Raw genomic sequence first — 13,062 nt, forward strand, 5'->3', positions numbered from 1 at the left:
GAAAAGAAAGGCAAAACAAGATCAGTTAGAGTCAAAATATATACTAGACTGTCAATCAAGATGCAGGATAGCATCTCCATATACACTAACTCATCCGAACTTCCTATTGACTCTAAGGTCATACATATTGATATATGGTTTTCCTTCAATTGTATTTCTATGACAGAAGAAAGAAAATTTACATTTGAAAATCGTAATGTATTCTTAAACTATTCAATTTTTTTATTTTAATACATAGATACAATACCCATATCCATGTATAACTTATGATGGGAGTGTAATCTCAGTGGAAGTTGCTCTATCAATAACCTTATTAAAAGGGTCAAAGTTGACTTATTCAAACTTGTCCACAAACATATGAAATTCTTCTTGAAATCTACATGCATCAGCTTAAGTGTATGTTGCTATTTCATATGAAGTAACATTTTGGATTTCGATCTCACTGGCTCAGGGGCAAAATGAGTGTGCACGAACATAAATGCTGAATCGTGATGGAGAATATACAAGACACATAAATAAAAGGGATTTCTACAGGGATAATAGTATTTATTACGTATGTTTACTTAGAAAGATGACTTGGAAATTTGTCTCTACCTGTCAATCTTCATCTCTTTTGCGACCTTTACTCGTTCCAAGAATGCCTTGACGGATTGATAGTTTGTACCAGGATTTTTTTTCCCCTGAAAAGTAATGAAAGAAATTTAGCACAAATATGTTGTGAGTTAACTATATGCTATTATACACCATATAGCACCAAATTAAGATGTGCAGGGCAGGCTTAAAAGACCAGGGTTAAGGTTGAAAAATGTGCAGGAAAGATAACGATAACTTCTGCAATGAATATTACAAATTACAATAAAGGAGGATTCTGAAAAAACTCCTGGAACGGAGAAGTGTCAAGGAGGCCCAGCTAAACATATAAGAGAGCTCATCTATAGTAAATTGTACTAAGGGCCAGGCATTCGAAAGTAATAATTGAGAAGACTTTATGAAGTTCAATATCCATGATTATTTGCAGTTAGGAGCTATTAGAAGGTAAAGAGAAAAACAGAGTTGCACCAAGGCATATACGGGGATTAAATTAAAGATTCTGAAAAAGGAATAAAATATTTATCGACTTAAATTTTAGCCGATCCTAATGACAAAAAAATTAGCATATTGATTAGAATAATCCACAAAAAAATGTGACAAATCAATTACATAAGAGGTAAAATAACACTAGATAACATGGCTTTTGATCCTTTACTGATATTTATAGTTTTAGGAACTGGAATGACATTGAAATACGAAACAAATAGAGGCCACTAAAAGGTCTTGATCTTACCCAACCAAATGAAAATGGGAGATTGTTCCCTGTTCCTAGTGGCATTGTAGCGATTGGCGGTGGTTGTGCTAGTTTAAGATCCGAAACCACTCCAAGGAGCCACCCAGCTGTTCCATCCCCACCAGCAACCTAAAAACAATTACGCAAAAAATGATTTAACAAGAGTACATTCGCCCTTGTAACTTACTTTTAGAAGTAACAGCTTATAGTTTATACATAGTGCTGAGCAGTTATTCAACTTACTATGATACGTAATCTTCTCTCAATTTCAGCAGACAAGTGATCCCCATTCTGCTTATGCTTCTCCAAATTGAAATAAAGCTGGTGGAGCACCTTGTCAGGTGTCCTTTCCCCAAGATCAAACACCTGAAAATTCAGAACCATAAGCTCAAGCAGTTCTCCAGCAAAAGTTTTCACATTAAACCTCTTAAGTTCCTGTCATGGTGTGCAGTCAAAACAAGACAAATACCTGATTCCTATTAAGAATATTACGGCATGTTAGTAAAAGTTCACCACCCAACTGCCCGCCACTTTTTGAGTTGATGAATACAATCACAGGACATGCAGGAACATCACATCCTTCTTCTGTTTGTGAATCAGGTAGAAGTATGTAGTCAGGAATGTAGAACTCCTTCAAAATTTCAACTTCTTCTGGACTATCAACTGCAGCTTCTTGACTGAAAAAGCGTGGAAGAGACATAACATAAAAACTCAGGTCTAGATGAGAAGTGCTTCTTCATAGGGCATCTGCTCAGGCATTATAACAACGGCAGCAGCAGATAAAAACATTGAAAAGAAAACTGTTGCTTTAACTATGAATTCTGTAGAATTGTTCCAATTGCACAAAACAGTATCAGGCTGATATGTTTGACCTGCTTCAGGTACATATACTACTGGACTGGTAGGTACTTTGCAAAAAACACTTAAAACAATATAGCAAAACCGGAACAAGATCTCCAAAAGTAAAACTGGAGATAATATAAAAATATAAAGCAGTCTTTCTACTTTCACATTAAGTACCTGAACTTGTAGCCTACATAAACTGTAAGAAACTACGGGATATTGTTTGGATCACAACACGAAAGTAAAAGGCATGAAAAGCAGGAAAGTCAATCAAAATGCAAAAACACACTGAAACGCATGAAAAACTTATGGGTAGGGAGTTTGTCTACAGTACTATGTAATAGACAGTAACTAGAGCATACGTAAAATATTAGAATATTACAAGTTCCGGACAATAATACACGAAAGCTCAAGTAGGATCTGCCAAAGTTTGGGCAAAGTGTAACGCAGACTCCAGATCCCCACAAGTACGTCTCTACCAAAAACACGCATAACTCTAATTCCAGAGGAAACAGAATCGTAAAGCAAAACACAGACCCTGAAATCTTGGAGACAACAAACTTGAATCCCTTTTCATCGTCTACCCATTGGAACAGAATTCTCACAATTAATCACGAAAGAGTACTCACGTCTTGCTAAACAAACTATTAATTGTTTGCTTCAGCTCTCTGGCCACCATCTGTGATCCCGCCATCAGCCTGCAAGCAGTGCTACTCGACGCACGGCCCGAAAATCTGTCCATGAAACCCATAATTTTTCCGAATTCCGGATAGAACAGTGAGACATTCAGAAGAAAGGAAAAAGCTGTACGAGATAAACGAACACAAGACCAAACCGAAAAGGCAGGAACGATAGATGCTTTACCTAACGAACAATTCAAGGGGAGATTCAAGAAAGCAGGAATCTAAAAGTAAAACAGTAGGGTTTCCCAAAGGATATTTTCAATTCCTTCCCGGTGGGAGTTCCTCACGCATTTCAGCCATTGGAGGATCGGCTCCACGTCTATATATATGCATAAATGCGTAGCCATCAGAGGGAGAAAACGCGTGATTGCGAAGATCTAGAGAGAGAAAGTGGAGTGGGTATATGTTTCTTCGATGATTCCCCCAGGTTTGAATACGTAATCTTAATCGCAGCAGGTCTCGTAGAAGCAAAATACAAAAGGAATGTGAATGTGTGAGCTCAGCAGCGCGGAAGTCTGAGCGCGGGGAAATGGCCGTGGGCCCCACGCAAATTCTATATAAGTATTTTTACCTGCTACTGTGGGCCCCGGTGTCTTTTCTAATCGAGTAATTTAAATAGATGACGTGATCAGTAACAAATCATTGGTTATTAATTGGTAATTATAAGCCAAAATATTGGCTCAAAAATACTGGTAATCATCGTAACGCAGAGGTGGATTCAACCAGGATCTACTCGTGCTGCAAAGGTTACAGAGACTTGAAAACCATGCTGGTAGCAAAAGCCATAAAGAGAGACTCAACCTCCACAAACTACGTACAATGCCTATGACATTTCATATGAAGCAAATAGAACACTCATATTTTACATTTAAGATAAACAAAATGGGCATATATGAAAGTGCATTACATCTTGATGTGTTCATAGTTAGAAAATAAAGCAAAATTAGATTTCAAGTCTATAATATGCGCTAGATGAGAAAAGAAGGAATCGCATGATAGAATGCAGAGATCAAAATTGAAAATGTGAGTTTGATGATAAAGGTCTATTACTCAAAAGAATTTGTTCGTTAGTGGTATATTGTTATTCAAGTTTTATCCGAATCCTAGTCATTCAGAATCCACCTTCCAGCTAAACCTAGAAGTGTCACATTTAACAAGTCTAATCTCCAACAATACACGGACTGACGGAAGGGAAGTCAGCCCTCCCTGGTTAGAAAATTACTGAAATTGTCATGCATGTGCGCCCATCAAATTTATGCTGGAGCTCAATGGTTTTGTTCTTTGTGTTCTTATCACAAACCAGGATCCAAAATCTCAACTCCCTCATTTTGTATCCCATGGTTCCACCTCAAATACCAGAATATACAACTTGTGGATAAAACAGTTAAGCACAAATAAAAATCTGAATAGCTTCAGCAGCCAGAACCCACATTTCAACTCCTGCCATGCCACGCAGTGCTTGTCTCAACACCTTCTCTTCTCATTTTTATTTATTTTTTAATTTTTCTTTCCCAGGAGACTTATTATTGATCACCCTGGCCTCATTCGCGCCTAGTCAATTTAAGCATCTGTCTCTTCACGCCTGCCATAGGAAAGGCTTGATCTGATCATCTCCTCCATGAATCTCTTTGACCTGGGCGCATGACACATAGCTCCAGCAGTAAACACTACCGCCCCCAGTCCCTTGCTAGCAGCATCACCAGCTGCAGTTCTCCACTTCTTTTTTGCTGAAATATTTTTGTTCACAAATTAAGTGCTGCTAAAGCACAAAATAAAACACTAAGATTGCTAATTCACGAGCAGAGTGCTAAAGTCCACTTTGCCCTCCACGATTTATGTGATCTAGATTATTTCTGCCTGTCTGGGACAAGTATTAAATAGTTTTATGCCTACAGATATCTGTATGATCACTTTGTTCCAAATAGAGTGGATCTTCATCAATGATTAAAGGAGGAGGCAAAGAAGGCAACTAGGTCTAATAGGCAGCTATCCCAAACTTGCTCCATGTGCGAGAGATTTGGATGATAAATGTGCAATGCATCAGGTTATGTGGACAGATTCTCAAACCTCAGTGTTTTGTAAAATGGCTATATGTTTTTGCAAACCTGCCACAACTAGCTCCATACATGCTTATGAAAATCATGCTATGTCATGATTTTGAGATTGATAACAACATTTTTCACATGTTATTCTTGAAGTGGCCACAAGACAAAAAGGACTGAATCACGAAAATTATGCTATCTTCATCATGGTTTTAAGTCTTCACAAGAATCAGCAATCAATCTCCCCTGTCTAATGATTTTTGCATCTAGAAAATCCACCTATAAGCAATTTTGGTAGAAGCATCACATTCTTCACAAGCAAGTAAAATGTAGTTATGCTATACATTGACAATGGAGCAAAAATGTCCCCAAACTAGAAATTACCAATATAGAAAGGTTAACTAATGTTCCCTACATTTGCTACTTATAACAATAAAAAAGGTATCTCTCTTACCTACATATGATCGCCGTTTCTGCTGACCCCCCTTTAATTAATCCCAAGTTCCGCATATGTTCCACCTGTGCAAAGATTTCCTTATTTAGATTCTAGCAGTAGAAAGTCACCCAATAGATAATTATACATTAGCCAATCCCTAGGCTCAATAAACAGATTCAATTATTATAAGAAACAAAAAAGCCATTTCCCAAACACCCATTACTGAAGAAGACAACTACTACTAGATATTTTTCATACATTCAAGATAGACGAACCTACTTGAAAGTGACAGTGTGTGGGACAAAAAAATATACAGCTGTTGATGGTTCCATAAAAAGACAACTAATTAATTTCTCATAAAATATACAGCACTTGAGAATTACATTCAGCACCAGTACCAGTATAAATGAAAAATCATATTATGCAGAGAACAAATGTTGCATAAGAAAATAATGGCATGGCATACTCTGGTGGTTATTCAGTTGCAAAATTCATGATGCTGAAAGAAAGAGAACCACCTCTTCATAAATGCAAAAGGTTCGTGATGAAGCAATTTGCTTGGAGTAGAAAGATTCATCCATCAAGGTAGAAAAGAACCATTGGCGACCAATTGTAGGTGTCTGCAAGAATTACTACAATAAAAACTATACAAACATGAAAGAAGAGAGATATGTTATGGGTCATGAGGCCCTGCAAAATTGCTAAGAGGCAAAAATTGTGGGTGGCGATGCCACACCACACTTGCTCTCTTACTACGACTGCATGGTCAAGCTCTACCATGACACTATATTGCATAGGTTCCAATCACTGATTACAGTGTGATAACTCGAAAAAATGGTCTGAAGAATTGCAAATACCTTTAACAATCTATTTCTGTTACCAATATGGATTTTAGCAATTATGGTACACAACTGAGAGTAACAGCTACAGGAACACATGAATCATTAGCTACTTTAATAAAAGAAAAGTATAATTGTCAATGCATCAAAGAGTTTACCTGTGGGAATTCGTTGCCATACGTGATATTGACCTTTGAGCAAGGGAATGCTGCTAAAAAAGAATCATTTTTCGTCACATGCACAGGTTCGTTGAGGTATGGTGCTAATTTTTCACAAATTTTACCATCACGGTCTACAGCCACCTTCAATCCAACTTGATCGATTGCCTCCACCCATTCTCTTGCTGATCCATCAAAGATAGGAACCTAGGTGATTATGTCTGATAAAAATAAGATGTTAAATAATGATCAATTTCATAGTCTTCCTTCCATTATAGGAGCTTATTTTTATCCTTTTGCAAACACTAGTTGGAATCACCACTAAAATAAGAGAAGATATAGCAAAACCAATATATCACTAAGAAAATCTCATTGTGAAATTTTCTATGTGTGATGCATGGTTCACCAACCATCCTCATTATCTTGCAAAGTGAAAGTTGTCTTGCCAATCACTCATTGAGTAAGTTGAATAAATCAATCATGATTATCAGGAGCAATTTACTGGCACAGACAAATGATTGAATCAACCCTAACTGAATAAGGGCAATTTTCAAGAGTTCCAGTTCCTAACTTCTCTTAAGTCCTATTTCAGCAACAATATTTGAAGTCCTATAACTCAGAAAGCTGAGATTTTCTTGGCTGTCCAAGTGCCATCTTTCTTTTCGTACAACAATATACTCAAGTACTTCATTGAAGATGCAAATTAGCATGAACACACCGATTTATTCTATCAAATTATCTTTGCACATGAAGAGTAAAATACCACTTCCACGTTATCTTAGCGAGGATCAATAAATAAAGTCAGTCAAATCAGAAACATCATAAATAAATTGATTATATTTCTTCTAAAAAAGAAAAGTGAAGCCAAATCATTCCCAACCTACCATCCTTTTTCATATCACTAGCATCCTAATTCCAAATTCTCAAACCTCGTATGCAACTGCCTTCCCCCTCAGGACACATTTCAGATATGCAGCCCTTCAAGGTTGTCTACGCTCAAGCTTGAAGGATTTGAATAACTAAAGCGTACAACAGAACAAAAAACAAACAGGGCGCGTTTTATCTAGAGAGAAAGGTAACATGGTGATTCATTTAGTCACTGTTTCTAGTAAGTTGATTATAGGTATTTCCGTCTCCTGGCTTTCCCTTGTGTTTAAAAGTCAAGGAAATTTATTAGCACTTTCCAGGATAAAACTAAAGTATGACCCCTGGTCCATTATTTCTGCCAGAAGAAGAATGGTAGTAGAAATAATGGATCATGAGCTTTCTCTTCAGAATCCTAGTATGGACTTCAACTAAGTTTTGTGGATTCAGAAGCACTCATCGGCATCATACTTCCATTCACAAGCAATGATTCAATATCTTTCCTGTCCACCTCTCTCCCAATCTTTAGCAATCATTCTACATACTATAACCTTACTACGAAATTCTCATGATTCAGAAATCCTAACTGAATAAGGGCAATTATCTCCTATAAATCAGAAAGCTGAGATTTTCTTGGCTGTCCAAGTGCCATCTTTCTTTTCGTACAACAATATACCCAAGTACTTCATTGAAGATGCAAATTAGCATGAACACACTGATTTATTCTATCAAATTATCTTTGCCAATGAAGAGTAAAATAGTCCACGTTATCTTAGCGAGGATCAATAAATAAAGTCAGTCAAATCAGAAACATCATAAATAAATTGATTATATTTCTTCTAGAAAAGAAAAGTGAAGCCAAATCATTCCCAACCTACCATCCTTTTTCATATCACTAGCATCCTAATTCCAAATTCTCAAACCTCATATGCAACTGCCTTCCCCCTCAGGACACATTTCAGATATGCAGCCCTTCAAGGTTGTCTAGGCTCAAGCTTGAATGATTTGAATAACTAAAGCGTACAACAGAACAAAAAACAAACAGGGCGTGTTTTATCTAGAGAGAAAGGTAACATGGTGATTCATTTAGTTACTGTTTCTAGTAAGTTGATTATAGGTATTTCTGTCTCCTGGCTTTCCCTTGTGTTTAAAAGTCAAGGAAATTTATTAGCACTTTCCAGGATAAAACTAAAGTATGACCCCTGGTCCATTATTTCTGCCAGAGAAGAATGGTAGTAGAAATAATGGATCATGAGCTTTCTCTTCAGAATCCTAGTATGGACTTCAACTAAGTTTTGTGGATTCAGAAGCACTCGTCGGCATCATACTTCCATTCACAAGCAATGATTCAATATCTTTCCTGTCCACCTCTCTCCAAATCTTTAGCAATAATTCTACATACTATAACCTTACTACGAAATTCTCATGATTCAGAAATCCTAACTGAATAAGGGCAATTATCAAGAGTTCCAGTTCCTAACATTCTCTTAAGTCCTATTTCAGCAACAATATTTGAAGTCCTATAAATCAGAAAGCTGAGATTTTCTTGGCTGTCCAAGTGCCATCTTTCTTTTCGTACAACAATATACTCAAGTACTTCATTGAAGATGCAAATTAGCATGAACACACTGATTTATTCTATCAAATTATCTTTGCCAAAGAAGAGTAAAATAGTCCACGTTATCTTAGCGAGGATCAATAAATAAAGTCAGTCAAATCAGAAACATCATAAATAAATTGATTATATTTCTTCTAGAAAAGAAAAGTGAAGCCAAATCATTCCCAACCTACCATCCTTTTTCATATCACTAGCATCCTAATTCCAAATTCTCAAACCTCATATGCAACTGCCTTCCCCCTCAGGACACATTTCAGATATGCAGCCCTTCAAGGTTGTCTAGGCTCAAGCTTGAAGGATTTGAATAACTAAAGCGTACAACAGAACAAAAAACAAACAGGGCGCGTTTTATCTAGAGAGAAAGGTAACATGGTGATTCATTTAGTCACTGTTTCTAGTAAGTTGATTATAGGTATTTCTGTCTCCTGGCTTTCCCTTGTGTTTAAAAGTCAAGGGAATTTATTAGCACTTTCCAGGATAAACTAAAGTATGACCCCTGGTCCATTAACCAGGCTATTTCATTTCTGCCAGAAGAAGAATGGTAGTAGAAATAATGGATCATGAGCTTTCTCTTCAGAATCCTAGTATGGACTTCAACTAAGTTTTGTGGATTCAGAAGCACTCAGTCCGCATCATACTTCCATTCACATGCAATGATTCAATATCTTTTTCCTGTCCACCTTTCTCCAAATCTTTAGCAATCATTCTACATACTATAACCTTACTATAAAAATTCTCATGATTCAGAAATCCTAAGCCGTGGATCTAACCTATTTCATGTAAAATTCACAACCAAATCAGTAGACAACTAAAAATTTGAATGGAGTTATCTAGTGAATAAATGGAAAATGGAATCCAACCAAAAGTAACAATAATACCAAATTAAAGAAGGAGAATAAATTGTAAACCGTAAACCAAGTATAATGGGATACTGATAGTTTTGACTAAATCATCAAATTCATTACTAATCAAAACTGGAAATCACCTCAACAGAACGATCACATTCTCCAGATCCCTGAATCTCGATGCGACAATTATCAACACCAGAGGCCTTCAAAGCGGAGAGCAAGTGCTCAACAGTCCTAACGCTGTATCCATCTTTGGACAGCGTGGTGCAGAGAGGAGTCTCCTTCAGAGCATTTTCAATTGACGCGCGAATAACATTCGATTGGAAAATGAAGTAACGGCCGACGCGAGGAGCCGCTGGTAGAATCCTAACGGTCGAAATGTCGCCCGAGTGCAATCCCTGACCAGTCCTCTCTACGCAATCCGCTACAGTTTGTGGCAACTTGCCCGTCTGCAATTAGGTTTCCAGGAGAGGACGGAGGAGCGAGTATTCAGGAATTTGAAGCCGGCGGCCATTAGTACCGTTGCTATTTATTACCGTTGTTATTTATTACCGTTGGTATTTATTACCGTTGTTATTTATTACCGTTGGTATTTATTACCGTTAATGTTTGATTTTTCAAATATTTTTTCAAATATGTTCTGGAGATTTCTATAGATTTATATATATAAATAAATATGTGTTGTTGATAGATTAATTTTTACAGACTTTCAAAATTCATAGGACATCCAAAAAAATTTTATATTTTTTTTAGTTTTTACATTATTTATACTTTATAAGAAGAAAATCTCATTTTTACTTATAAATGACCGTTAATTACACTACAATATTAATTTTTAAAATTTACCAAAAATATCCCTTATATTTGTACTCCTCAAATTCTCTTCTTTTTATTTATACATCTATACTAATATAATAAAAGAAATATTTTTTTTCATTCACAAACAACGATTTGTGATACTTGCATAATCAATTTTTTTTGTTGACAATATATTTAAGTTAAAATTATTTATTTATTTATATATTTGTTGAAATGTGATATTTATGTTGGTTTATTGTATTTTACTATTATGTATAATATATTTTAAATGATAAAAAATTATTTATTATATGGACGCAGGAACGACGTGCCATAATGGCTAGTCTTCAAAATAAAATTTGATATAATTAGTTATAGCCAAACCTACTATTCACTACTTTCTAAAATTATCTTATTTTTGAAGCTCGTAAAATTAATCTATACTATTATAAAAGAATTTTTTTTGTCATACTAAATTTTGAATATTCAAGTTTATCCTTTAATTTATTTCTTTACTTAAAAAATGGTTACAAAATTAATTTCAATATTTTTTTAATTATCTCATTTTCTTAGTCCACTACTTAACGCTTCTCTCTCACCTTACTTTTTTTCATAATTATTTTCTCAAAATTTTTATATTTTTAACAAACTCACAATTATAATTTATTTTTTCTCTTACATCTCACCATACTTTTTTTTCTTTTCAGGGAATTCTTTATTCTCATCTCCTGACAATATGATTGTTTCTTTTCATTTTATTTTTTTAGCTTCATCTCATACAATTTTTTTTCTATATATTCTTGGGGATGGCGTACAACAATAACTAATTAAAAAAATACCAAATATATTATAATAGATTATAAGCTTTCAAATATGTTGTAAAATATTGTAAAGAAAAAAAAACTTGCAAACTCATTCAAATATCATATAAGGGCGTGTTTACTTGATGGGTCAACATATCCCTACTTGGGATTGATTTGGGAGAACCGAGTGGATTGTCCGAAATGGGACACGCTACACATATGTTTACTACGCCATACATAATCCACAATGTATCCGCGAAATCTTGTTTACGATATCAGATTAAATTGATCATTTAACCGTGAAATTACCTTCTTGTACCATTGAATTTGAAATTCCACCTTGCCTTCCCTCATCCCTAGTTCGACTTTTCCCTCTTTTCAGCAATTCTGATTTCTTCCGTTGGACATTTTCAGGCGAAGACAGGGCGTTTGGCAGAGTGGATCAAAGGTACAACGTCGACCACAATCTTCTGGGTAAGTCTCCCAACACTTTCACAATCTCTGCAACCATTTATTAACGATAAATGTCGATTCTAATTTTTCCAGCAACCCCTTTTCCGAGTTGTAGGGTTAATCGATTGTATTACTGTCGCCTAAACTATCTTTGTAATAGTAAAAATATACCTCCTCACATGCATTAACTTGTGAATGTGTAACTTTAGTCACAAAAAAATTTATTTGATGTGCAATAAGTCAGTAATACGTCAATCGAGTGTAAATATGAATTTTTATTCTCTATTTTTTTGTTAATGTAAGTAATTTTAGTAAATTATGAATAGTTAAAAAAAATAGTTGTTAAATCAAGGCAAAATTCAGAAATACTATATGTAATTTTTTTGTAGTCGTTTATATTGCTAAAGCCATCTCATAAGGTGAGAGGAGTTATCAGCTCACTTACAAAATTAATCCCACAAATTAAATATTTTATAATTATTTTTGAACTTTTTTATTATACTTTAATCAGATTTATCCTATCACTCATTTGATCAAATACTCAATTTAGAAGATATTTGAGTGAGATTATGAGTTTTTTAATAAAATATTTAAAAAATAGTATTATATTATTAAAATTCAAGTGTAAAAATAATTACCACACTGCACCTTGTGTGTATAAATTAAATTACCATTATATAAAAAGTAATTACAATTGAATTTTTCTCTCTTTTTATTTCCTTCTTTCATATGTATATATATATATATATATATATATATATATTCTCTCCCCCTCTATCTCTCTCAATTGTACTGTCCATACATATCACAATGCTATTTATGACATATTGCATTGAATTTATGATAATTATTATATTCATTTATTTAATTTTGAAAGAAAATCATAGTATGATATATATATAAATATATAAATCAAAGTTTGTATTTATTACATCTGATTAATGTATATCTATACTAGTATAGAAAAAAAAATCACTTCTCATTCACAATTTATTGTTTGTGACACTGAAATATCAAATTTTAAAATACCAGTGATACTCTTAAATAATTTTACTAATATAAATTGTCCACATTACTTTTTAACCGTCAATATACTATTATGTTTATTGCATCTTTACAAATGTTAATTGATTTTGCTCCCCTTTTAATCATATATGGTTTTTCTTTTTAAAATTTGTGTTATATTTATTTGATTATATGCACACAAGTATTGTGTGGCACAGTGGCCAGTACTTATATAAATATTCAGTGAATTCTAATCCTCTTTTGCATACACACCAAGTGCGTATGGACCAATGGTTTATAATAAGTATTGGTATAATTACATTTAACCCCCTTAACCTATAATAATAT

General features: G+C 34.5%; 2 protein-coding genes across 3 annotated transcripts in view; both read right to left on the minus strand.

The window, feature by feature from the left end:
* LOC105177041 (diacylglycerol kinase 5-like) overlaps window positions 1-3,311 on the minus strand; it is a 6,941-nt gene extending 3,630 nt beyond the window's left edge. The window contains exons 1-6 of one of the 2 annotated variants that reach the window (XM_011100065.2): window positions 3,032-3,310; window positions 2,797-2,901; window positions 1,794-2,001; window positions 1,568-1,690; window positions 1,325-1,453; window positions 595-680 (exon numbers count right to left, since the gene is read on the minus strand). In XM_011100065.2, the coding sequence (XP_011098367.1) occupies window positions 595-680; window positions 1,325-1,453; window positions 1,568-1,690; window positions 1,794-2,001; window positions 2,797-2,861 (611 nt within the window). In that variant the 5' untranslated portion in view covers window positions 2,862-2,901; window positions 3,032-3,310. Of the gene's footprint in view, window positions 1-594; window positions 681-1,324; window positions 1,454-1,567; window positions 1,691-1,793; window positions 2,002-2,796 lie in introns of both variants that reach the window. The other variant, XM_011100064.2, reaches the window with a different exon arrangement.
* LOC110013118 (probable UDP-3-O-acyl-N-acetylglucosamine deacetylase 2) lies at window positions 9,772-11,610 on the minus strand. Its single transcript, XM_020698844.1, has 2 exons — window positions 11,566-11,610; window positions 9,772-10,104 (listed from the first exon to the last, which is right to left on the minus strand). Exons 1-2 carry the CDS (start codon window positions 11,608-11,610, stop codon window positions 9,772-9,774), a joined length of 378 nt encoding a protein of 125 aa, XP_020554503.1.

This window comes from Sesamum indicum, linkage group LG14 (assembly GCF_000512975.1).
Source record: "Sesamum indicum cultivar Zhongzhi No. 13 linkage group LG14, S_indicum_v1.0, whole genome shotgun sequence".
In the NCBI taxonomy this organism is placed as follows: Eukaryota; Viridiplantae; Streptophyta; class Magnoliopsida; order Lamiales; family Pedaliaceae; genus Sesamum; species Sesamum indicum.

Bases quoted from the DNA above. Each gene is read 5' to 3' on its own strand.
- LOC110013118 (XM_020698844.1), bottom strand. From the start codon at position 11,610: ATGAGGGAAGGCAAGGTGGAATTTCAAATTCAATGGTACAAGAAG. The intron at 10,105-11,565 runs GTAATTTCACGG...ACCTAATTGCAG, and splicing joins AAATTCAATGGTACAAGAAG to ACGGGCAAGTTGCCACAAAC.